Source organism: Nannospalax galili, unplaced genomic scaffold (genome assembly GCF_000622305.1).
Source record: "Nannospalax galili isolate Female #2095 unplaced genomic scaffold, S.galili_v1.0 scaffold505, whole genome shotgun sequence".
Taxonomy (NCBI): Eukaryota; Metazoa; Chordata; class Mammalia; order Rodentia; family Spalacidae; genus Nannospalax; species Nannospalax galili.
Window position 1 is genome coordinate 1,148,545 of NW_008352327.1, and position 26,893 is coordinate 1,175,437.

At 40.0% G+C, this 26,893-nt stretch overlaps 1 protein-coding gene across 12 annotated transcripts in view; it reads right to left on the minus strand.

Annotated features, from left to right (window-relative positions):
* The window catches only part of Ccdc66 (coiled-coil domain containing 66), a 46,974-nt gene that overhangs the window by 883 nt on the left and 19,198 nt on the right, over positions 1-26,893 (minus strand). For 5 of the 12 annotated variants that reach the window (XM_008849297.2, XM_008849296.2, XM_029554183.1 and 2 more), the window contains 10 exons: positions 13,704-13,835; positions 12,922-13,169; positions 12,646-12,730; positions 10,490-10,651; positions 8,864-9,008; positions 7,768-7,905; positions 3,242-3,735; positions 1,781-1,821; positions 850-1,109; positions 366-484 (listed from right to left, as the gene is read on the minus strand). In XM_008849297.2, coding sequence (XP_008847519.1) covers positions 366-484; positions 850-1,109; positions 1,781-1,821; positions 3,242-3,735; positions 7,768-7,905; positions 8,864-9,008; positions 10,490-10,651; positions 12,646-12,730; positions 12,922-13,169; positions 13,704-13,835 — 1,824 coding nt within the window. Of the gene's footprint in view, positions 1-365; positions 485-849; positions 1,110-1,780; positions 1,822-3,241; positions 3,736-7,767; positions 7,906-8,863; positions 9,009-10,489; positions 10,652-12,645; positions 12,731-12,921; positions 13,170-13,703; positions 13,836-21,478; positions 21,520-26,893 lie in introns of those variants that run through there. The other 7 variants (XM_029554181.1, XM_029554179.1, XM_029554185.1 and 4 more) reach the window with 5 other exon arrangements.

Consider the following 26,893-nt stretch of genomic DNA (forward strand, 5'->3'; position numbering starts at 1 on the left):
AACCACCAATTTTTTTTTTCTAAAAGAATGGACCATATTGGTTAAAAAGCATAATTGTACATTGTTTCATTTGTTTTTAACACCTTGTGTTTTGGTGTTTAAATGTACATTTTCAATAAATTTGTCCTAATGTCAGAACTGTCTTATGACTTCATACTGGCTTTGTTGTTACTGTTACTTTTGGGGGGCGGGGATCTTTGGGCAGGGTTCTTGCTACCTACAATGGACCAAACTTGGTGTGTTTCCTGCCTCCCAAATGTTGAGGTCACAGGTGAAAGATGGTAATATAAAAAGAAATCCAAGGTAAGGTCTCTATTTCTGTTCAGTTATCTATGTATCTTTCACACCTGGTGAAAAGCTCATACCTGTCTCAGTTCTGAAAGGCCCTTAAGGATTGCTTGCTGTCGATCCCTGTTTTTCACCAATTTTGGGTTAAGAAGTGGATCTTTGATACGGTCACAGTCAGGTAGTTCTTGTTCACAATCTGAAGGCCAGATAAAATTTACAATAGTCAAGTACATTTCTGGTAATTTGCTGTAGTGTTTCAGTCACCTGAATCCTAGGAAAGCACCAAGGTAGTCTACCTTCTTTGGAGCAAATTTAGGATTGGGTGCTCAGGCTCACCTTCAGTTTCATTTTTAAAAATGTGTGTGTGTGTGGGGGGGTTATATATATGCATGTTAGTAGAGGGGCGCACAGAGGCCAGAAGCATCAGATCCCCCTGGTGCTACAGTTATAGGTGATTGAGAATGACCTGGTCTGGGTGCTGGGCTGTATGTGCTCTTAACCACTGAGCCATCAATCTAGCCCCTCATCTTCAGTTTTCACAGTAAAAAACACTTGGCTTACCCTGAGAAATTTGGTATTGGTTATCTTGGGTTGAAGGCCTAGACAAGGGTGCATCTGGATCAAGGTAATATATTTCATTTGTCCGAACATAAGGAATAAAATGGGATGGCTCAGACATCTCATCTGATGGTTCTGTTTGACCATTTCCTAAGATCGGATTCTCTCTGTTGTAGTTACTGCTTTTTAGTGGTAAGGGTAATGAATTAGTCTGAGTTTGTTGGGTTCTGTTTTTTAGTGCCGGAATTGGTGGTGATTGAAACCTATTTCAAAACAAAACAACACACAATAACAAGCTTCAGTAAGAAATTGCATTATTTTAAACACATCTACTCTTTCAATCACATTTCAGTTTGTCCAAAATGTACCTTGTAACCCCTTTAAGTATATAATAAAAGCATTCTAAGGTCTATACTTTTCATAAATTTTACTAATACAAGCTAAGGATGTATCTATTCCAGTAAAACTAAATTGCTAGATCTTAAGAATCAGCGTTGGATGGGTTAAAAACTTCATGCTTCTCCCTAGCAGACATCCTATCTGAACTAAACTTGCTACTAGAGCTCTTTTCTGAGACCATTCTAAATCAGCTGGCTTTTGCACAAAGGCATAGAATAAAAAAGTTTTAACAGTTCTAAACTTCCCACCTAATTAACTGTAATCATCTTTACCAATACTTTTTCCATATCCCCTTTATCCAAGTCAGATGCCTACTTTAGGGTTAGTACACCTGGAAAAATCAAACCTGCTTATACCCAGTCCACTTAAAAGCCATCCTATTAAACCTTTACCCCATAACTGGAAGCTACACCCCCTTTCCTATTACTGTCTTCATACACACATGTGCCTAATGTCATTCAGGTGGTAAGTGTTTTTTCTTATTTCTCTTGTCCTACATAGATGTGCCAGGTAGCTAAGGAAGTAATTCACATACCTTTCTTTACTAAATGGAAGTGCTTTCAGAGGTTCTTCCACCTAAAAGATAAATATACATAAATGTAAAAAGAAATACATAGCATTTCCATATGGCCCCTATTACTGCTTTTCCAGGGGCTAATACCAGTCCTTAACCTCCAGTTACAGGAGATCTAGTGTCCTCTTCTGGCCTCCACGGGCAGTACACATGCATGCCCAATGTGAGTGGAGGTCAGTCAGAGGACACTTAACAGGAACTGGTTCTCTCCTACCACATGGGTCCTGGAGGATCAAACAAAGGTCGTCAGGCTTGGTGGCAGGTACCGTTACCATCTTGACAGCCCCTCAGATACATCTAGTGGTCACTTGCTGAAATAATCTGAGGAGATCTATAAAATAGTCTATGGACAACACGGGCAATATTATAAGGGTGGTTGGTAAGGTCACTTAATCCTAATGAACAAATAAAAACATACAACAGTTAGTTTAAGGAAGCCACTCTAAACATTGGCCAATCTCAAACTCTATACATCTCAATGAAGTTTTATACCATTCTGAGCAATAGAGCTTTGCTTAGAGTTTTATGCTATTCATTTATCCACCACACACAAAAAAGGAAAACTGAGCATTTAAAACTAAAACCCTTATATCCTTTTTTATGACTCATGTTTTTTTGCCTGTATCTCATTCCTCCTCGTCACCTAATACTCTTTCTTGGTCTCCTTTCTAAAGTTTTTTTTTTGGAGGGTAGTGTCTTTTTGAGACAGGGTCTCCCTGTAGCCCAGCTAGCCTGGAACACCCTATGCAGACTAGGCTGGTTTTGAACTCACATGAGATCTGCCTGCCTCCTAAGTGTTGGGATTAAAGGCTTGCACCACCATGCCCACCACCTTTCTAAATTTTATACTACACCTACACAAAGTTTCCCTGTAGCCCCAGCTGGCCAGGAACTCACTGTGTGGAGCAGGCTGGCCTTGAACTCACAGAGATCTGCCTGCCTCTGCCTCCCAAGTGCTGGGACTAAAGGCATGCACCACCACGCCCGGCACTAAACCTACACTCTTAACACTGACTACCTATATACATGTAGGACTCGCATACGAGGGAGGACATGCAGGTGGTTTTTATTTTCTTGAACTTGGGTCACCTTGCTTAATACTATACTTTCCAAGCCATCTATTCTTTGAAGGTCTGATTTCATTTTGTCTTTAACAGCTGAATTTTGTATTCCATTTTGTATACATGCCACATTTTCGTATGTATTTGAATAAAAACTCATCTAGATGTTTTTCTCTTAAAGGCCAAAGTCATAAACATTTTTCTTACAGAACAATGTCAGACAACTCAGAAAATGAGCACAACTGTGTTCCACTGACCCCTAACATAAGGATCTATAACTTGATTGGATGAACCAGAGCCTTCTGAAAACATGCATATAGGGAACTGTTTAGAAACAGTACACAAGATAAAAGAGCCTTACCTTTTTGGCTGGATGCCACCTAATCTCTGACTCAGTTTCTTGGTGAGGTGAAGCAAGAGCTTCTGGTGAAGTGCCTCTACACTGGGAGAGGTTTTCAGGATGGTTTCTCTCCACCAAGTGAAGCAGTTCCATCTGCCTTCTCACCTTTTTTTCTTCTCTCTGCTTCTGAAGCTGTTTAGGGTACTTTTCTGATGCAGGAACATACCTTTTGAGAGGCTTATTTATATTCCAAGCAGGCTTTTTAGGACATTTCTTCATGAGTTTTGTTTGTTTTTCTGGTCTTACAAATTGATTACACTGGCCATTATACCAGCTGTTTTCTTTTTCTAAGTTGGCTCCTTTGTCCGCACTTAGTTCTTGCTTATCTTTTTTAGTGCTAAACTGTCCGTTAAATTCTGCAGAAATCTCCGGAGAAGAAAAGTTTATAAAGCTTCTCTCTGTTACTGATCCATAGTGTGATAGTGCATCTGTGAATATTCCTAAATTTAAGTCATCTAAACAAAAGTTTCAGATGATTAATCTAAAAATATACATGATAAGATAACAATTTCTATTTTAATCATTTTTCTCAATTTCTATTTTAATCATTTTTCTCAAATGATCTTTTTAGTTACATTTATTTATTGTGGGGCATGCCACAGGGCATGTGGGGGAGTTGGTTCTTTTCTTCCTCCATGTGGGAGGGTGTTCAGGGTGTTGAGGCTTAGCAACCCTAAGAATCTTCAAAACTGAAACTATATCCATTAAACAACTGTTAACTTAGTTCTATCTCAGGCTGGAGAGATGGGTCAGCAGTTAAGAGCACTGGCTGCTCTTGCAGAGGATGGGTTCGATTCCTAGCACCCACATGGTGGCTAACAACCGTCTGTAACTTCAGTTCCAGGGGATTTAACGCCCTCTTCTGACCTCTGGGCATTACACAACACAGGTGCACTTAAACATATGCAGGCAACACACTAATACACATAAAACAGTAAATTTAAAAAACACTTGTATCTCCTCTACACCTGGCAGCCACTATTCTACTTTGATGTTTTCATAAATTGACTATTCCCATGCTCCATATAAATGGAGTTTTGAGCCACACACCTGCATGTAGGAAGCAGAGGCAAGAGGACTGCTTTAAATTCACTGCTAGTGTGGTCTACATAGTGAGTTCCAGAGGCCAAGCCAGGATACCATCTCAAAATTAAAGGTCATGTTTTTTTTTTTTTAATATTTTATTTTATGTGTATGAGTGTATTGCCTGCATGTAGGTAAGTGCACCCGTGTCATGCAATGCACGAGGAGGACAGGAGACTGTTGGATCCCCTGGAACTGGAGTTACAGATAGTAGTTAGCTGCCATGTGGGTGGTGGGATTTGAACCCGGGTCTTCTTCAAGAACAGTCAGTGTTCTTAACTGCTGAGCCATCTCTCCAGCCCAAAGGTCATATTTGCTTTGAGAATTCAGCATAAAGTTCTCAAATTTTAACCATGTGGCTAAGTCCGCTGTATAATATATGCCTCATGTTGGTCATTTCATCTGCATAGACACATTCAACCTAAGTCTAATACCTCAGGAAGACCTAGTTTCAAAAATTATTGGTATAAATACAAAAGATGGAATTCTATTTTTTGAGGAACTACTGTTTTCTATTAGCAGGTGCAATTTTTTTGTATTAACCAGAATGCCAAGGGTTCCAAAGTTTTTCCAAAATCTCCATGTTAAGCGTTTTTAAGAATGTACTTCACAAATCTACAATGGAACCTCTACACCATGGGGTAGAGAGAACACTAATGCATCTTTTAACTCTCTTCAGTGATGCTCCATGCAATAGAGGACAATGAACAAAGGACCACAAATGGCCAAAGCATAGAGAATAAGAGTGTGCAAGATGTTGGTCACTGGACAGGACTCTCATATTAAACTTGACCTACCCAGGCCTCAGGAACCATTGTGGAGTAGGGGGTGGAAAGATTTTAAGAGCCATGGAAGAGGTGCATGACCACATGGATACAGAATCTTACAGGCTCTTGGGACCTTGCACATATGAACTTTTAGCAACAGTGACAGCATGCACAAGGCCCACACAAGCACAAGCAGACTGAACAATGTCAAAGGATACTAACTTGACTTGATAGGCCTTCACATAAATGACCAAATGCATGAAATCTAGTGGGGGGAGCTATAGGTACCAATGGGGAAGGGGGTATAAAGATGACTAAGATGTATATGAGATACCAAAATTAAAAAAAAAAAACAAAACAAGTGGCACCCACCTCAGTGCCACATAATCACTATCACTACTTGTTTCATGGGATCTGGTGTGCTGAACTAAAATCTCAACTGGCAGAACATAGTGAAAGGCAGATATTCTAAGTTTGAGCTTCCCAAACTTTAGTGTGGCTTGGGTATTTCTCCTGACTTGTCTAATGAAATTGTTTAAGTTACTATATAAAATGAGGAAGGGGGAATAAAAACCTGGATACGGTTACACAATTTTAATTCTAATTCTAGCATTTGGGAGGCAGAACTGTTGCAAACTTGAAGCCAGCCTAGATTACAGAAAGTTCTAGGCCAGCCAGGGCTATGGTGAGATCTTACCTCAAGTTGGAGAAAGCCGGGCACAGTAGCTTATGCCCTGTAATAATACCAGCTAACTGAAGACTGAGGCAGGATTTCTTAGGACAAAAAGTTAAAAGACTTCCTTGAGGGACTTGCCTTACCTACTTGCCTCTAGGGGCTAGAGATGGTTTGGTGGTTTGGAGTGGTGGGGCTCTTGTGGAGGAAACAAGTTTAGTTTCCAGCACCCACATCATGCAGCTCATATCCACATGTAACTCCACCTCCAGGTGACCTGGCCTCTGCTGGCACTGCACTGACATGCACAAATCCACACACAGACACATGCATACGTAAATAAAAAGCTGGGCATGGTGGCACACACTAGATCCCAGCACTCTGGAGATGGAGACAGTTGAATCTCTGTAAGATCAAGGCCAGCCTGGTCAACAGGGTGAGTTTCAGTCCAGTTGGGGTACAGGGAAACCCTGTCTCAAAAAGCCAATAAATAAAAATCCAACCTGGTGGATGGCTAAGGGATGTATGTATAAGCATTGAGACCTAGGATAATGACACCTAACATGGATAGTACCTTATTTAAATTGTAAAACCAGGACATGAAAGCATATTTAGCATCAGTCACTGGGGAAATACAGATCAGAACTTGGATGCACTTCTGCTGAGTCAGGTGTTTGAAGGACAGTTTAGTAATTCCCCTAGATGCTTAACCTTTCATATGACTCCAGAATTCTAACTCTTCTCCCAAGAAAACTGAAAACGTACAAACATGTACCTAAATATTCACAACACCATTATTCACAATAGGCCTAAGTAGAAATAACCTAAATGTTCATCAACTCATGAACAAAAAAGATGATTATTCAAACAGTATTAGGAATAAAATGGAATGATGTCATGATACAAACTACAACATAGATGAACCTTATGTATCAAGCTAGGCACACAAAAGTTCACACATGGCATGGTTCCAGTACATGAAAAGTCCAGAACAGGAAAATATTTGGAGACAGAAAATGAACTGAGAGAAAAAGGAGTGCTTGCTTATGAGTCACTGTTTTGAGTGCTGAGAAGATGCTAAAATGATGAGCATAGTATAAAGAGTTGGGCCCTTTTAATCACCATACACGAGAGGCAGAAGCAGGTGAATTTGAGTTCAAGGTCAGCCTGGTCTACATAGTGACATCCAAGCCAGTCAAGGCTACATAGTGAGATCTTGTCTTTTTTTTAAAAAAAAAAATATGTGTATTGCCTGCATGTGTGTAAGTGTACCTGTGTTGTGCAATGCCTGAGGAGGTCAGACAAGGGTGTTGGATCTCCTGGAACTGGAGTTACAGGCAATTGTTAGCTGTCATATGGGTGCTGGGAATTGAACCAGGTCCTCTGCAAGAGCAGCCAGTGCACTTAACCACTGATTGATTCATCTCTCCAGTCCCCAAGATTCTGTTTTAATAAACACACAATCTAGAAAGTATCTCTACAAAGGGTAAATTTGGGCCTAGATATGTAGCTTGCTGGTAGAATGGCTGCCTGGGATGTGCAATGCCATGACTTTGATCCCCATGTATTAACAAAAGAAAAATAAATGGGCGGAGGGAATAAATTTTATGTTCTGCGTTAGAAACTATAACAAGAAAAACACCAAGAAATCTCTTTATTTTCTTAAATTTTGGAGTTAGAAACATAGCTCAGTTGCTAAGAGTCTTGCCTAGCATGCAAAAACCATGATACTGGTTCAATCCCCAGAATCACACAAACTGGGCATGATGATACATGCCTGTAATCTCAGTGCTCAACCTAGTCAGAGGCAAGAAGATCGAAGTTCTTGACTGCAGAGCCAGTTTAAGGACAGTTTTTGAGACGCTGTCTCAAAAAAACAACCTCAGATTTCTTCAGCTTACTTGACATGGAATCTGATATTGACGTTTGAGTAAGTTTTAAATCAAAAACTTTTGTATGAATACCTGTTTGCACACCAGTATCCTTCTTGGGGGAAGTTGTAGAACTGATACATTTATTTGTTTTCCCACCAGCTTCATCAGAGTCATGTCTTGAATTTGAAATATTAGTAGATGCCTTATAATCCACTTGTACTGTATCAACTGACAACGAGAAATAAATTGTCTTAAAATGGCACTTAATATTAAAAGAAATTACAAATGGGATCTAGGGATATAGTTCAGTGATAATGTTCACTTTGGTTTGATTCCCAGCACTGAAAGAAGTAGGTATAGTAGTAACTAAACACAAGACTTTTTAGAATAATCACAATGAACTCCATAGTAAAATTTTTGAAAGGTTAGATTTTTGAAAGCGTAGCCTCTCAATTTATTATGAAAGTTACCTGTATTTTCATCCCTTACTGAATTTAGGAAAAAATCTAAAAATAAGTATGAAAGTACACATTTTACTGATGTCAGGATTATTATAAAAATTTATGTAAAGGGGGCTGGAGAGATGGCTCAGTGGTTAAGAACACTGACTGTTCTTGCAGAAGACCCAGGTTCGAATCCCGGCACCCACATGGCAGCTAACAACTGTAATTCCAGTTCCAGGGGCTCTGACTGCCTCTTCTGTCTTCCGCGGGTACTGCACGACATGGGTGCACTTACCTACATGTAGGCAATACACACATACACATAAAAAATTTAAAAAAAATTATGTAAAAAAGACACTGCAAAGTATAACTTTTTAAGGCAACTTCCTAAACAAGCATTCTTATTAAAAATGGGTTAGTTGGGAATGGAGAGATGGCTCAGTGGTTAAGAGCACTGGCTGCTCTTGCAAAGGACCCAGGTTTGGTTCCCAGCACCTAGATGGCAGCTACAACCATCTATAATTCCAGTTCTAGGGGATCCAACCCCCTCTTCTGGCCTCTGAAGGTACTGCAATGATATGGTCGGTACACTGACACACATGCAGGCTAAACAGTCATACACATAAAAATAAATTTAAAAAACTTAATGGGTGAGTTGAAAAGCTCAGTTAATGTATATATTTAAAGATTTAAAAGTAGACTGAGTATTTAAAGTTATCTTCAAAAACTGTTTAATCACTTACCACCAAGATTTTTAATGAGCCCAGAGGCATCATGGCCCTTCTGAGTCAATTCTCGGATTCTTTGTTCTTGTTTCAGTCTCTGTGCCAACTCCTGTGCTCTCTGCATTGTGTGGAATAGCTCATTTGTCTTGAGAGTCATGATTTCCTACCAAGGTTAGTATGTACATAGTTATTAAATACAATTACCAAACTCTTTCAGTAGAAATTTTGACTATCCTCACTTGGTAAAAATTTCGCAAGCTTTTCCTATAGAATGTTAGATGTAGAACAGTAACAGGGCAAAGTTCTTGGCCTTGTAGAGCAAATAATTCTAATATACTTTTATTTTTGTGTTTTGAGACAGGGTCTCATTATGTAGCCCTGGCTGGCCTGAAACTTGGTATGTAGACCAGGCTAGCCTTGAACTTGGAGATTTGCCTGCCTCCCAAGTGTTCCGAGATTACAGGTGTACACCACTATGCCCAGCTACCTCAGCCTATTTAATGAAATTGCAACCCAGACCATATATCCCTTTTCCAAAAGTCCAATTTTTGAAAGTACTAAGTGACAAAAGTCAAATAAATGCAGACTTTGTGTTCTGCTCTTTAAACTTTTATTTTTTAAATAATAATAGTAACTATTATTATTTTTGGTCTTTTTGCAACAGGGTTTCCCTATAGCCCCAGCTGTCCTGGAACTCACTATGTAGACCAGGCTGGCCTTGAACTCACAGAGATCTGCCTACCTCTGCCTCCCAAGTGCTGGGATTAAAGGCGTGTGCCACCACGCCTGGCTCTAATCTTTAAACTTTTAAATCTGGCAACTAAATGTCACTGTATAATGATCCAATCTTTGTCTGGTCAGGTCACACAGGGTACTTGAAACTATCCCACCTGCCTTGTCTCTGATCACTTAGTAATAGAAGAGTTTTGCTAGCCAGCCAGACATCAACTGAAAAGGCTAGAGAGCATAAGGAAACCTCCGACATAGCCAAAATTCCATCAGCGTTCCCAGCTATGCAATACGAAAACATGGCTTCATTCCCAGGTGGGTATGGACAGAAAGGCCAATATTACTCCTTTATAATACCTAGAGTTGTTATTTTAGATTTATCTATGGGGTGTTTGTAGGTCAGAGGACAGCTTTTGGAATTGGTTCTCTCATTCCACCATATGGGTTCCAAGGACTGAACTTGGGTTGTCAGATTTGGCCACAAGTGCCCTTACCTGCTGAACCATTCAGCCAGCCCAGAATCTAGAATTACTAAGTTCTATGTGCCTAGTGTCCACGCTATCACAGTCAAAAGCATATGGATCACGTTAGCTTTGTGCTATAATTTACCCTGACCTCCTCCAATTACAGAAAGGCCAAAGCAGTGCAGCATTTGAGAACTTTATCATGTGAAAAATAAGACTCTTCAACCTTTTTCCTTCTTTACTTTCTTTTTGAGACAGGGTCTCCCTGTAGCCCTAACTGTCCTGAACTCACTACGTACACCAGGCTGGCCTTGAACTCAGATATCTGCCTGCCTCTGCCTCCCGAGAGCTGAGATTAAAGGTGTGCGCTACTATGCCCAGCTCTATTTATTGTTCTTTAAAGAATACATAGTTATGCTTAAATATTGACAGTTAAGATATAGATACCTACTTCTTTTTGTCTTTGCTTAAGAATGTCCTCTTCATACTGTCTCTGCAGCTCTTCTCGTTCCCGTGCTAAGCGTCGCTCCTCCTCCTCCTCCTCCTTCTTTCTCTGTTCTTCCTCCAGTTGCTTCTTCCTGCGCTTCTCTTCCACCTGAGCAGTGATGGCTTTCTAGTCATAGATAATCACTAAGTTGCTATCACAAATAATACCCATGGAACATTTGTTTTGATGAAAATAAATTCTCTCTCTCTCTCTCTCTCTCTCTCTCTCTCTCTCTCTCTCTTTTTCTTTGTTGGTCTTTTTGAGACAGGGTCTCCCTGTATATCCAGCTGCCTGGAACTCACTCTGTAGACCAGGCTGGCCTTGAACTCATAGAGATCTGCCTGCCTCTGCCTCCCGAGTGCTGGGATTAAAGTTGTGCGTCACCACACCCGGCGAGAATAAATTCTTAATTGTCTATATGAGTAACACTAAAATGTCTAATGTGCTTCACCTTCCATTTGTTCCATCAATATATATAGAAGAGATGATAGAAAAACAAGGGATTATAGCTCAGTAGTTGAATGCTTACCTTGCAAGAACACAAAAAGGAAAAACAACTAAAGAAATAATCTCGGTACTCAGCATTCTCTGATAAATGGGAGATGCTCTAAATTTTTCACCAAACTAAAGAAACAGTAACATTAACTTGGCTTAATTACTCACACATCAAAGTGTTTAAAATAATTATTCATCTGGGCACAGTGCTGCTTATCTATCTGTAGCCAAGGAACCTAGTTTACACACACACACACACACACACACACACACACACGGTTTTGATTTCAGAAAAAAGAACCATCAAACACATTTAAGTTCCTTTAATATTTGACTAAAATGAGTTTTAATCTTAGCCTCTTATACTACCTACTAGATTTTTAAAAACATTTTTATTTTACATGTATGTGTGTTTTGGGGCTGGAGAGATGACTTGGAGGTTAAGAACACTGGTTGTTCTTGCAGAAGACCTGGGTTCGAATCCTAGCACCCACACGGCAGCTAACAACTGTCCGTAACTCCAGTTCCAGGGGATGTGATGGCCTCTTCTGTCCTCCGTGGGCATTGCATGATATGAGTGTGCTTACCTAGATGCAGGCAGTACACTTATACACATAAAATAAAAATTAAAAAACAAAAAACCATGTATGTGTGTTTTGCCCACATGTATGTTAAGTGCACCTTGTTGTGCAATGCCCATCGAGGCCAGAAAAGGTTAATGGATCCCCTGGAACTAGAGAATAGGTAGAGCTGCCTGATATCGGTGCTGGGAACCAAACCCAGGTTGTCTGTGCTTTCAACCACTGAACCATCTCTCCAACCCCACCTTCTAGAATTGTTTCTTTTTCTGTAGCCCTAGCTGGCCTGGAAATCACTAATCTTAAATCAGAATTGTACTTCATTTCTTTATGTGTTTCCTTTCAATGACTGAACAGAACTCTGAGGAAATAAACAGAAAAAAATAGCCAATATTGGGGCTGGAGAGATGGCTCAGTGATTAAGAACACTCGCTGTTCTTGCAGAAGACCCGGGTTCGAATCCCAGTACCCACATGGCAGCTAACAACTGTCCGTAACGCCAGTTCCAAGGGATCCAACGGCCTCTTCTGTCCTCCTCAGGGATTGCACAACACAGGGGCATTTACCAACACGGAGGCAATACACGCATACACATAAACTAAAAATAAATATTTAAAAAATAGCTAATATTAGTTTAATGATAGTACAAATTGATATATGCAACATATTTGTAAAGATTCTATTGGAAAGTGGGTAGATGTGATATTGATACCGTCTGGTTCTCAGTGTAAGGATAATTCTATCATCATAATGCCACTTAGAGTTAGGGATTAGATCTGTAATAGGATACAACTAGACCCATCCTGCAAATTTATATAAGAATTTCCAGGTGGGCATGGTAGTGCATGCTTGTCATCCCAGAATTTAGGAGGTGGAGGCAGGAATCAGGAATCAAAGCCAATCTTGGCTATATCATAAATTTGAGGCCAGCTTGCACCACATTAGACTCTAAGAAAATAAAAGGAATTTTAGTTTCCATTTACTTATTTATTGACTATGATCATTACTTATTAAGACAAAAACCAATAATGTTTTACAGTGTAATACCTGATGTTCTAACTGTTTCTGTCGCCGTCTTTCTCGTTCCTCAATCTGTGCTGGGTCCAAGAGAGCAGTCATAGAACGGAGAAAACTGGAAATATATATAGTGGCTATTCAAAACTCCAAAAATAGTAAGTTCAATAAGCTAAATTATTTTGCTTAAGACACAGCTACTAATCATTTCTATTTCAAGAATGCCACACTGAAACTAACTGGGTATATTAGCAGTTTTATTAAAACACACTTTCTTAAAAATGGGAAAATAGTAAGAAATGAACTTACTTTGTTTTCTGGCTGAGTGCCACAGCCACATCCATAACAGGTTTTGCTCTTTGCTCTTCTGAAGACTCTACCTGGTTTCCTGGTGGAGGTGTGTTTACACTTTTGACATCAGCCAGGTCCGGAGTGTTGGGAGAGAGACAGATGTATTCCAGGTGTTGGTGGGTTAACTGAGAGGACAGTCGAGACTGAGAGCCAGGATGACTCTTTAAGGAATCAAAATGCATTGCCCACCTGTCGTGGTCCTCACCCTAACAGTGACAATAAAAAGTGCTAAGACTTTCTCCAATCATTCTCATACAAAATCTTAAATGACAAAGATAATTTCTAAAAGTCACACACTGAACAGAAAATGCATCATAAAACTAACAAAACGTATTTTTCTTCCTTATTTACTTAGATAACTAGCTTGCAAAATGTGGGAAATTCAAAAAATTATGCAATTTCTAAAAAGCTTTAAAAAGCTATGCAAAACCATATTAAATCCATTCAGTCAACAGGTTCAGAAAAGCAGATTTGAGTTCTCTGGTCTTATCAAATAGTTTCAGAATATTTGTAAATTTACATGAGTAAAGAGGTTTTTTTTTCTTTTTTTGTCTTTTTGAGACAGGGTCTCCCTGTAGCCCCAGCTGTCCTGGAACTCACTATGTAGACCAAGCTGACCTTGAACTCACAGGGATCCGCCTGCCTCTGCCTCCTGAGTGCTGGCATTAAAGGCGTGCACCACCACGCCCGCCTGGCTGACTTGGAAATTTTTATCCCTTAAAGCCATAAACCTAAATTACCTTTGAATTTATCATTTTTTCTTCTGTTTTCCTTTGCTGGTCATCTTCTGTTTGCTTACTCAACTCTTCGATCCATTTTCTCTGCAGTTCTTGCTTCATAGTGCTGCAAGGCTGCTCCTGCAGTACTGCTTCCTAAAACAGTCATTAAACCAACTAAAGGTCAAGTCTCTGTAGCTGTGAATCTTGCCACAGTTATTCATACAGGTTTAACCCAGGAAGGCATAATCCCTAGAAGAAGCAGTAGTGTCAAAAGACTCTGATTATACTGAGGAGAATGATTCTGACCCTCAGAATCATATCTGAAACATACACCAGAGGGGTGTAAGACATCAGAGTTTAAGGAAAGGAAATGTCCATTTAATTGATTCTCCACTGACAACAGTATATAAAAATGATCTGGAAAGAACATTCTGGTGACTGTATGCATGGCTTTTCCAAGAAGAAAAACAGCCAAAGAACTAAAAGTACTTAAAACTTACTTTCAAGTCTTTATAATTTTTCTAATATTTCCTATCAAGTTTTGGTATCAAAAATGGAAAGCTTTCTCTTAATTATACATACATCTAGGCCTGGGAGTTCCCAACATCTGGGTTTCCTTCCTTCCCTTCCCTTCTCTGTTTTGTGTTTAAGGTCTCACTATGCAGTAACCCAGGCTGGCCTCAAACTCATGATTCTCTAGCCTCAACTTTCAGAGTGTTGGCATTTAATGATAGGTTCAGTTTCTTCAGTAAATATAATACCATTATGATTTACTACTTCTTTTGTCCATTTTAATAATTTGTATTTTTCTAGAAATCTACCTATTTTTCACTGGAATTCTTTAATATACTGTCAGAAGTTGTTCTTTAAGAGTTTTTATTATTTTTAATTATGTGTGTGTGATTGTATGTGGGTATGTGCATGAGTCCAGAAGAAGGTGTCAGATCCCCTGGAGCTGGAGTTACAGGCCCAACATGGGTGCTGGGAACCAAATTCCTGTCCTGAAAGAGCAGTATATGCTCTTAACCACTGAGCCACCCCTCCAGTTTCAGAAGTTGTTAATATCCTTACATGTGTTTGTTTAAATATAGAGCCCATGTCCTCTTTTTTTTTTTTTTTTTTTTTTTGAGACAGGGTCTCCCTGTAGCCCCAGCTGACCTGGAACTTGCTATGTAGACCAGGCTGGCCTCGACTCACAGAGATCCACCTGCCTCTGCCTCCCAAGTGCTGAGATTAAAGGCATGTACCACCACGCCCGGCCCCATGTCCTCTTTTTTTAAAAAATATTTTATTTATTTTCATGCGTATGTGTGTATTGTCTGCATGTAGATAAGTGCACCCATGTCATGCAATGCCCTCAGAGGACAGAAGAGACTGTCGGATCCCCTGGAACTGGAGTTATGGACAGTTGTTAGCTGCCACATGGGTGCTGGGATTTGAACCCAGGTCTTCTGTAAGAACAGCCAGTGTTCAGTGTTCTTAACTGCTGAGCCATCTCTCCAGTCCCCCCATTTCCTCTTTTTAAATTCATGCCAGTTTTTTTTTTTTTTGAGACAGGGTCTCCCTGTAGCCCCAGCTGTCCTGGAACTCACTATGTAGACCAGGCTGGCCTCGACTCACAGAGATCCACCTGCCTCTGCCTCCCGAGTGCTGGGATTAAAGGCATGTGCCACCACGCCCAGCTTATTAATGATTTTTAAAAAATATGTAAGTGCACCCATGTCATGCAATGGTTGTGGAGATCAGAAGAGGACACGGGATTCCCCTGGAGCTGCAGTTACAAATGATTGTTAGCCACCGTGTGGGTGCTGGAAATTGAACCCGGGTCCTCTGCTCTTAACCACAGTGGAGCCATCTCTCTGGCAGCCCTTTTCTCTACCTTCTTGAATACTTAAGATGACTGATGCTTTGTTTTCTTTTTCCCTAATATATGCATTTAAAGTTATAAAGTTCCTTCTTGGCATGGAAACACATTGTGATGTATTTTCACATTATTCTGCTGAAAATATTTTCAGAAGTACACCTCTTTAAACAGAAGTTAACCAGTGACCTTACTGTAGATCACCTCATTCCTCTGTGATAACCTACTGTGTAGTTTGAACTTATGAAATTTATTGAGACTTTTATAGCCTGGCAAGCCAATTTTTCTATTTATTTATTTATTTATTTATTTATTTATTTATTTATTTATTTATGATCTTTTGGGACAGGGTCTCCCTGTAGCCCCAGCTGACCAGGAACTCACCAGGTTGGCCTTGAATTCACAGAGATTCACCTGCCTCTGCCTCCCAAGTGCTGGGACTAAAGGCATGCACCACCATGCTGGCCTTATTTCTATTATTTTATGTTCTTTTTGTTTTGTATATAAATAACAAATACACTTTCACCTGTTCTTTTACAGTTCTTTAAATTAAAAAAATATTTTATTATTTTTATTTATGTGTATGAGTGTTATGCCTGCATGTATGTACATTGCACCCGTATTGTACAATGCCCACAGAGATCAGAAGAGGGCGTCAAATCCCAGGAACTGGAGTCTTGGATGGTTGTTTGCCACCAGGTGGGTACTGGGAAGTGAACCCAGTCCTCTGCAAGAGTAGCCAGTGCTCTTAACCACTGAGCCATCTCTCTAGCCCCTCTTTTCCAGTTCGTACACTTGTTAATATGGGCTAGAACCAATGTAAATAGTAAAAATACATGGGCATCTTACCCAATTTCTTACTTAAATGGAACCTTTGTTCCCCATTTCCTCTCTCTCTGTCCTTTTTTATTGTTGTTAAGATAGGATCTCAGTATGTATCCCAGACTGTCATACTCCTGATCTTCCTACCTCAGCCTCCTAAGTACTGAGATTAGAGGTATGGACCACTAAAATTGGCTTACTAATTTCCTAAGGCTTTTTCTTTAATGACCTGCTGTTGAATTCTTATCAAATATTTTTTTATGTATCAACTGAGAAGTTTTTTCCCTTTCATTGTAGTATATTTTACATATGGATTTTTTTTTTAATCCAGAAGACAAACCATTCTAGTCATTTTAATGAAAATACTTTAAAATACGTGGTCAAGTACTTACTAATAAAGGAAAAACATTAAAATGTTTTAAAGGGGGCTGGAGAGATGGCTCAATGGTTAAGAGCATTGGCTGCTCTTGCAGAGGACCCAGGTTTGATTCCCAGCACCCACATGGTAGCTAACAACCATCTGTAACTCCAGCAGGATCCAATGCCCTCTTCTGACCTCTGTGGGCATTACATGACACAGGTGTACTTACATACACGCAGGCATAACACTCATACACATGAAATTAAAGTAATAAAATAGTTCAAATAGAATATGGGCCAGGAGAAGTGTCTACAGACTATAGACCACCAGCACTCTCCTGCACCTTAGCAAATCTGAAACAAAACATCAAACATGGGGCAGCAGGGTGAAGTGGGTGGCTTGGAAAGGTATAGGAGCACACCATTAAACAACAGAGTCTTGGGAGGACACACTAAAATCTAGAAACAGAGGTTTAGATATGAAAAGAAACAATGAACCCTGACATACGGTGCGAGCAAAATGGTAGGAAAAGGAAGAAGTGCCCCTTAGCAAAACGTTAAGAAAAATGAGACCAAAAAAGCCTTAGTGAGCTTCTTCATACATCCACAATCTGTCAGGGATTGAAAACAAAGTTGAGGAATCACTACTTTGAGACAGCATCGTGACTGTGCTCTGAAGAACTTTGGACCATGATCAAGAGACTAAACTTAAAATTTCCATGGGGTAAGAACGAGGACTTGAGAGACAAGCTAAAGGCTTATAAAAACCCCACTCACTGAAGTCACAGCAGAAAATGTCTTAGAACTAGGGAAAGATATGGATATAAGTATGTGAGGCTTTTAGAACCCCAAACAGGCATGGTTATAAAGAAACTCTCCATGCCACATCTTTGTTAAAATGGTAGGAATATGGCAGACCACTGACATCTGTAAGATAGAAGTGCCAAGTTACTTAGAAAAGCAAACTCATCCAAACTACATGAGCAACGTCAGCAGAAACCTTAATGGCAACAGTATTATTTCTAGAACTGAGAGTAGTAAGTGCCAACCAAGATATCCAGCAAAGTTACCTGTTAACACGGATTTTAAAATGAAAGCCTTCCAAAATTATGAACCAAAGCAATTCTGATGACTAAACAGAGATTGCAGAAGATACTTAAATCATGCACACAGATGACGCAGAGTGATGGTCACATTGAGTGCTCAGAAAATAAATTTCATGAGAGGAACATCCAAACACGAAGTAGGAAAGGGGGACTGAAGAGATGGCACAGCAGGTCAGAGTGCATACTGCTCTTCCAGAGGACCCGAGTGCAGTCCCCAGCTCTCACATCTGGCAGTTCACAATTGCCCGTAAATCCAGTACACTAAGAAAATGGAATTAAAAAAAAATCTGGAATAGCCACACTTGTACCAGAAAAAGGAGACTTCAAGTCAAAATTAGAAGAGAAAAAAAAGTTACTACGTACTAAAAAAAGAACAATCAAGAAGGCATATTGGCTGTAAATAGAAATGAATTGAACACGGTGTACCTAATTTCATAAAACAAACATGAGTGACCACAATAGATCACCCAGACAAAATATTAACAAATTTCAGGGGTAAGGTGCACCAAAAACCAAATAACTTGACAAACATCTATGGAATTTCCATCCAATAGCTATAGAATATAGGCGCTTCTTTATAGCCCACATTTTAAGTCATAAAGTTCACACACACACACACACAGACCCAGTTCCTTGCATCTCACCAAATTATGATGGAATAAAATCAGAAAAGAGCTACAAAACAAAAAACAGCTACAGGAAAGACAAGCATTTGGACATTTCAGACCAGAGAGTCCTTAAAGAGGGAAAATTAAGAAAAAGAAAGCTCTAGCCAGGGCATGGTGGCACACACCTTTAATCCCAGTGCAGGAGGCAGAGGCAGGCAGATTTCTGTGAGTTCAAGGCCAGCTGGGGCTACAGGGAGACCCTGTCTCAAAAAGACCGAAAAAAAAAAAAAAAAAAACAAAAAAAACCCTGATGCATGTCGTCAATTTCTTGGGAAAGAAGATCTAAGCTTAAATTAATAATAAAGAGATTAAGCAACACAAGCAGTCAATGAAGCAGAGTTGGTTCTTTGGAAAGATTAACAAGCATGACAAACCTTCTTAGCAAAACTATCACGGACATTCTGAGAGCTTATTGGCTGGCCAGCCAGTCAGCCTAGATGAATTGAGTTCCAGATTGAAAAAATAAGGCAGAAAGCACTCAAAGAAGACAACTGTATTATTTTTATGTTTTATTTTGTGTTGAGAACAGTGTGAAAAACAAAACTCAATCTGACCCTAAAATTCCTAAAAAGCAACAAACCTGGGTCTGCTTCATTTTGAATTCTTAAAAAAATTTACTGTGCATTAAAATTACTATTCTTGGCATGTCTAATATGAAATGCCTATGCATACAAATATAAATGTTATAGAATGATCTTTAAACTCACAATCATAGCATTAATGTACAAGGAGTGGCTTGTCTGTGTGCCTTCTGGTAGACTCCGTAAGTGATTAACATGCTTAGGAGAGAAGTTAAGCAGCCAGCCCAAAAGAGAGGAGACAAAGAAGACATGCAGATGCTGGACTGCTTTGGGCCAACTATGAGCTCAAGTAAGAAGGCACTTTTTTATTTTTAGCAAAAGCAACTGCTAAGTGTTTATTATTATAGGACTTAAATGCAACAAATAGTTCATTAAAATTTGTTGGTCAAAATTTCAAAAAAGTATAGTGTCTCCAAGACTGTTAACATGTTTTGCCTTTATAACTGCTAGATATTTAAGATATAATGTCCGTGGTTTTTGTTTTTATTAAGTATAAAGTTCTGTAAAATGAAATCATTTTTTTTTTTTTCGATCTTTTTGAGACAGGGTCTCCCTGTAGCCCCAGCTGTCCTGGAACTCACAATGTAGACCAGGTTGGCCTAGAACTCACAGAGATCCAGGTGGACCTGCCTTTGCTCCCAAGTGCTGGGATTAAAGGTGTGTGCCACCATGCCCCGCCCTAAATGAAATGATTTTTATGTAATAGAGATTTCTGTACTAAAGGATTTTTCCAAAATCAAAAAGGAAAGAGGACAAAACTGGAACACTGAACTATGTCCTAAAAAGGTCGGAGATTTAGAACTTCAAGACTGAATGGGCAGCACTATGCTGGCTATACTGTAAGGTCATTAGAAGTTCCTAAATCAAGCTGGGGAGATGTTTAGTGAATAAAACACTTTGTGAACAAGCATGAGGACCTGCGTTTATATTCTCAGCACCTATGTAAAAGGCTGGGCATCTGTTACCCTGGTGCTGGGGGGTGGGGGTGAGGAGGCAGAGACAGGAGGATTGCTGGGGTTTGTTGGCTGCCAGCATAGCTGAAAAATGAAGAGCTCAAAGTTTGTTTTTTAAAATTAATTTATGTTTTAAATTTTATGTGTATTTGTGTATTGCCTGCATGTAGGTAAGTGCACCTGTGTCATGCAATGCCCGTGGAGGTCAGAAGAGGCTGTTGGATCCCCTGGGATTGGAGTTATGGACAGTTGTTAGCTGCCATGTGGGTGCTGGGATTAGAACTCGGGTCTTCTGCAAGAACAACTAGTGTTCTTAACTGCTGAGCCATCTCTCCAGCCCCAAGAGCTCCAAGTTTAATGAGCTCCTTTCCAAGGGAATAGGGCAGAGAGCACTGAGGAGGGTGCCAGGGCATAAACACGTCCTAAGGCTAAGTTTCTAAGTTTTCCACTGTTGAGATCTTCCCTTGTGAGAAAGCCACAGCCTCAGCAGTAGAAAACAGCTGTGTGTGTGCACACACACATGACAGAAGTGGACAGTAGGTATCTTCCTCAATTGTCCTCTACCTTGCTTTTTGAGACAGTCTCTCACTGAACCTAGAAACCCAGAGCTCACTGATTCAGCAAGACTTGCCAGGAGTGAGCTCCAGGGATCCACCTATCTCCACCTCCCCAGCACTGTAATTGCAAGCACACACTATACTCATTTTTTATTTGAGTGCTGGGGATAAGAACTCAGGTTCTCATGCTGGTATACCAAGTATTTTATCAACAGAATCATTTTTCCAGCCCTGGAAAAGAATTAGTCCTAATTGGGCATTCCTGCTAAATTATATAGTAATCATGGAACTCATTTTTATCAGACAACTATTTAAACTGATGTATAAAATTTGGCCTACTGACAGAGTTATCATTGTACTATGTATGATCTTTAATCTACTATACTGATGATTAAATGAACAAATGACACTATAAAAAAAGTTATCACCGGGTGTGGTGATGTACACCTTTAATCCCAGCACTTGGGAGGCAGAGCCAGGCCGCTCTTTGTGATTTTGAGGCCAGCCTGTTCTACATAGTGAGTTCCAGGACAGCTGGGGCTACAGGGAGACCCTGTCTCAAAAAGAAAAACAACAACAACAACAACAACAACAAAAAACCAGTTATCATTGATCAGGTGTGGTGGTGCACACCTTTAATCCCAGTGCTTGTGGGGCAGAGGCAGGCAGATCTCTTTGAGGCCAGCTTGGTCTACATAGTGAGTTCTAGGCCAGCTGGGGCTACAGGGAGACCCTGTCTCAAAAAGACCAAAACAAACAAACAAACAAATAAAAAACCCAAGAAAAACAGCTATCAAAAATGGTTTAAAGCTAGGGTTGGAGAGATGTCTTAACAGTTAAGAGTACATACAGCTCTTGCAGGGGATGAGTTTGATTCCCAGCACCTACCTCAGGAAGCTCACAACCACCTGTAACTCCAATTCCAGGAGATCTGATGCCCTCTTCTGGCTTCTGTGGTCTTCCACACACATGTGCATACAAACATGAAGACACACACAAGTAAATAATGAAAAAATAAATAAAATAAATAGCCTTTTGACTGTATAAACCTAGCAGACAGCACTAACCCCAAATCTAAGAATGTCAGCTTTCTCCATTTTGTCTACCTGATGTTTGTTCTCTCTTGCTCTCAAAAAAAAGATGTGTGTGTGTGTGTGTGTGTGTGTGTGTGTGTGTGTGTGTCTTTTTGAGACAGGGTCTCCCTGTAGACCGGGCTGGCCTTGAACTCACAGAGATCCACCTGCTTGTATCTCCCAGGTGCTGGAATTAAAGGCATGTGTCATCACACGGAAAATGCTTTGATTTAGGACTTCATTTTGCTCTGTGACTATAAAAAGTTCATATACCAGCTTCCATGCTGAAACGTTATTCCGGGCATGATAAATGCAAGTCCCAGGGCCATGGTCACTCATATTTTATGACTCAGAATAAATTATTTCCTTTGAGGTGAGAGCTGTATTTTGGGTCAACAAATCCTTATCATATGCCACATATTAGCAGTTAATTCACAATGTACCAAAGATCTAAAACATAAAAGCTAAAACTTTAAAACTTAAAAGAATCAAAGGAGAAAGTCTTCAAAATACTGGGTTTAGCAATGATCCCCTAGCTATGATATCAAAAACAAGGCAACCACATTAAAAACAAGTAAAAATGTGGGGCTGGAGAGATGGCTCAGTGGTTAAGAACACTGTTCTTGCAGAAGACCTGGGTTCAAATCCCAGCACCTAAATGGCAGCTAACAACTGTCCATAATTCCAGTCCCAGGGGATCCTACAGCCTCTCCTGACCTCCTCAGGCATTGCACGACATGGGTGCACTTACCTGCATGCAGGCAATACACACATACACATAAAATAAAAATAAATAAAATTTTTTAAAGTTAAAAGTAAAAATGATTCTGACAAAATTTAAAATATTTGTGCCTTAAATGGCACTATTACCAAAAGAGTGAAAAGGCAATGCAGAGAATGGAGAAAATATTGTACAGCTTATACTTAATAAGAAATTAATTGGGCCGGGCGTGGTGGCCCACGCCTTTAATCCCAGCACTTGGGAGGCAGAGGCAGGCGGATCTCTGTGAGTTCAAGGCCAGCTTGGTCTACATAGTGAGTTCCAGGACAGCTGGGGCTAAAGACCCCCCCCCCCAAAAAAAAGAAAAAGAAAAAGAAATTAATACTGCAGGGCATGGTAGTATATTTATTCCTTTAATTACAGCACTGTGGAGGCAGAGGCCAGGCAGATCTTTTTGAGATAAAGATCAGCCTGATTACATAGCAAGTTCCAGGCCAGCTGGGGTTACAGAGAGATTCTATCTTTAAAAGAAAAAAAAAGGGGGAAGAATACTGGTTGTTCTTGCAAAAGACCCGGGTTTGAATCCCAGCACCCACACAGCAGCTAACAACTGTCCGTAACTCCAGCTCCAGTTCCAGGGGATCCGGCAGCCTCTTCTGTCCTCCATGGACATTGCACGACATGGGTGCACCTACCTACATGTAGGCAATATATGCATACACATAAAATAAAAATAATAAATATTTAAAAAAGAAAAAAAAAAAAGAAAAAAAACGGTAGAGGCAGGAGGATCAGTTCAGCTAAATTAATAACCAAGCTGGGTGTGATGGAACATGCCTTTAATCCCAGCACCTCTGGGAGGCAGAGGCAGGCAGATCTCTGTGAACTCAGGCCAGAAATTCATAGTGAGTCAGTCAGTCTCTCTCTCTCTCTCTCTCTCTCTCTCTCTCTCTCTCTCTCTCAATAATGATAAAAATAATAATAAAAAACTCCTTTTAAGCCCAGCAGTCAAGGGGAGGCAGAGGCAGAGGGGATCTCTGAGATCAAGGTTAGCCTATAGAGAGCTCTAGGCTAGCTTCAGCTAGAGGAAGACCTTGTCCCCCACCCCCCCCAAAAAAAAGAAAAGAAAGAGAAATAATATGCAGAACTTGTAAGAACTTCTGTAGGCTGTGTGAAGTGGCACACAGCTGTAATGTCAACACTCAAAGTCAAGGGGAGGCAGAGGCAGAGGGGATCTCTGAGATCAAGGTTAGCCTATAGAGAGCTCTAGGCTAGCTTCAGCTAGAGGAAGACCTTGTCCCCCACCCCCCCCAAAAAAAAGAAAAGAAAGAGAAATAATATGCAGAACTTGTAAGAACTTCTGTAGGCTGTGTGAAGTGGCACACAGCTGTAATGTCAACACTCAAGAGGCAGAGGCAATTCAGACCATTATTGGCTACACAGAAAGTCTGAAATCTAGGCTACATGAGACCATGTGTGTGGAGGGTGTCAATTAGTATGCAACATCACATTACAGTATGCCTGAAAAAAACAGTGTTACTCTTAGCATCCATTTTAAGCCAAGAGTGGACCTGAAAGACTAAGACCTTGTTCTTCTCAGAATCCTTTTGAACAGGGCTCACTTATTCTTTTATTGGAACAATATATCCATCATGAAATGGGGAAGCAAAAGCTGGACCCTTATCAGAGAAGAATTTTGCCCTTTTTGATCCCTACTGACTTAGACCAGTACCACACACAACTATAAACAGATGTTACCAATTTAATCCCATCTACTGTTTGCAACACATATGGGATATTCTTAATGAATATCTGTGCTGTTTGCAATACTTTCTTGAAACAAATACACATATTCATACATTATTTTGGGTCCAGGGCAAGGAAGGGTCACAAGGAATTAAAGCCGTATGGTTTAGGTTACACCAGGAGCTCAAGGCTCAGTGAGCTTGTCTACATTATAAACAAACTACAGTAAGATTAACTTTTTTATTACAAGGTTAAGTAGAAATCATTTGTCTAGAGTATGTCCACATTGTAAGTCATTCCTAATGAGAGAAGAGAGGGGAGGAATAGAAAGCAAAGGGGGAAAGGGAGGAAGAGAGGGAAAGAGAGCTCTTATAACTCAACAAAAAAGGGAAAAAAAACCCACACAAACCCCAAAAACTGACTTAATAAAGCTTAAACAGACATTTCTCCAAAGAAAGGCAAATTCCCAATAAGCCTGTGACAAAAAGCTCAGCATCACTAATCATTAGATAAATCAAAATCACAATGAATTAACACTTCACACCCATCAGGATGGTTACTGTCAATAAATTAGAAAACAAGTTCTGGCAGGGATATGGAGAAACTAGAACCCTGGTTTATGGAAAGTGGGACTACACAACAGTACAGCCACAATAGGTAACACATAATACACTTAAATAACCAAAATAAAATCGACAGAAATTTAACATAGCTAAACAAAATTATCAGACAACCCAGCAATATGCCCAAAAGAACTGAAGCAGGTACTCAAATTATTTTACAAGCCAACAATCACAGTAGCATTATTCTAATAGCCAAAAGATAGAAACACTCCAAATGGTCACTGATGGACAAGGAGACAAAACATGGTAGACACCAGAAACATCCCAATTCCCAAATCTGAAATCTGAAATGCTACAAGATCAAAAAAACCTTTTGAGGGGCTGGAGAGACGGCTCAGCAGTTAAGAGCACTGGCTGTTCTTGTATAGGACCCGGGTTCATTCCCAGCACCCACATAGCAGCTAACAACTGTCCACAAGTCCAATCTCAGGGGATCTGATGCCCTCTTCTGACCTCCGAGGCATTGCACGACATGGATGCACTCCCATACATGCAGGCAATACACTCATACACATAAAATAAAAATAATAAATAAAAATATTTTAAAAAACGAATGAAATTCTTACACATGCTACAATATGGGTAAACCCTGAAGACATTATACAAAATGAAATTATAGGACAAATATCATATGGGTCTATTTATAGGAGGTCCCTAGAATAGCCCAAACCCATAAAGACAAAAAGTAAAATGGTGGCTGCAAGAGGTTAGAGTGCTGAAAATTTTCACCATCAGAATCACTCGTTGGATCACTGCATTACTTTTTAAATACATGTACTGAAGTGTAAATACAAGAAAGGATTAAGCAAGTTAAAAAGATATGGTATATAACTGTGTTTAAATTTAAGGAGGTATACAGTATGTTCAGTAAAACTTATTTGAAGTTGGGCATGGTGGCACACACTTTGTAATCCCAATACTTGAGGGTAAGGCAGGAGGCCAGCCTGGATTACATAGTGAGTTTAAAGCCAGCCTGGGCTACATGGTCTCTAAAGAAAATGAACAGGGCTAGAGAGATGGCTCAGAAGATAAAAGCACTTACCACACAAGTGGGGACAGATTCCCCAGTGCCCACATAAATGCCAGGCAGGTGAGGTGGCCAATCTGAGGTGGCCTGTCTGTAGTCCAGCACCTGAGCCGAATCCTGAGTAGCTAGCTAGCCTGGTTGAATCAGGGGACTCCAGGTCCAAGAAAGAAACCCTGCCTCAATATGGCAAGGAGAGCAATCGAGGAAGACACCTGGAATCACTCTCTGGCCTCAACATGTATACTCAATACATGTGCACACAGATACACAATTACACAAGAGATATGCACACACACCACACAGGTGCAAAGAAACTTTGAAAATTAAAAAAATATTTTAATTGGTAATTAAAACAGACCCAGAATCATTCCTTCAAGGTAGATTATACAGAAATCAAGTACTACGGGTTTTAAACATCCAAAGTACTATACTTAGGACTCAACATATAAAGCCTGACTAACTCTTAAGTTATGATCATCCATCAGCCTAGACAGCCATAACCTAAAAAAGAACCTGTGACAGAATTTTTTTAAATATTTTATTTATTTTTATTTTATGTGTATGTGTGTATTGCCTGCATACGGCTAACAACTGTCCACAATTCCAGTCTGAGGGGATCCGACAGCCTCTTCTGATCTCCGTGGGCATTGCATGACATGGATATACTTACCTACATGCAGGCAATACATGTATACACATAAAATAAAAATAATAAAATTAAAAAAAAAGCACTGTAAAGGTAGTCCATACTCTGAAATATCAAGACACTCTAAGCATTTCAAAAAGGATCTCAAGAGTAGATGATACTTCAAATACTGGTGCAGAGCACTCATAATTTAATGTCCCAAGATGTATACATTCAGTAATTCTCAGAATCTGGAAAGCTTCTAGAAGAGCTCTTGAAGGAAAGGATAAATTATATCAGATAGTGAAAGTGTCCGACACTCTGGATACAGAGTCAGGATAAGAGCTCTCCTGACCAACAGGGCCAGGTGTGGTGGTGCATGCCTTTAATTCCAGCACTCAGGAGGCAGAGGCAGGTGGACTGCTGTGAGTTCCAGGCCAGCCTGGTCTACATAATGAGTTCCAGACCAGCTACAGGGAAACCCTGTC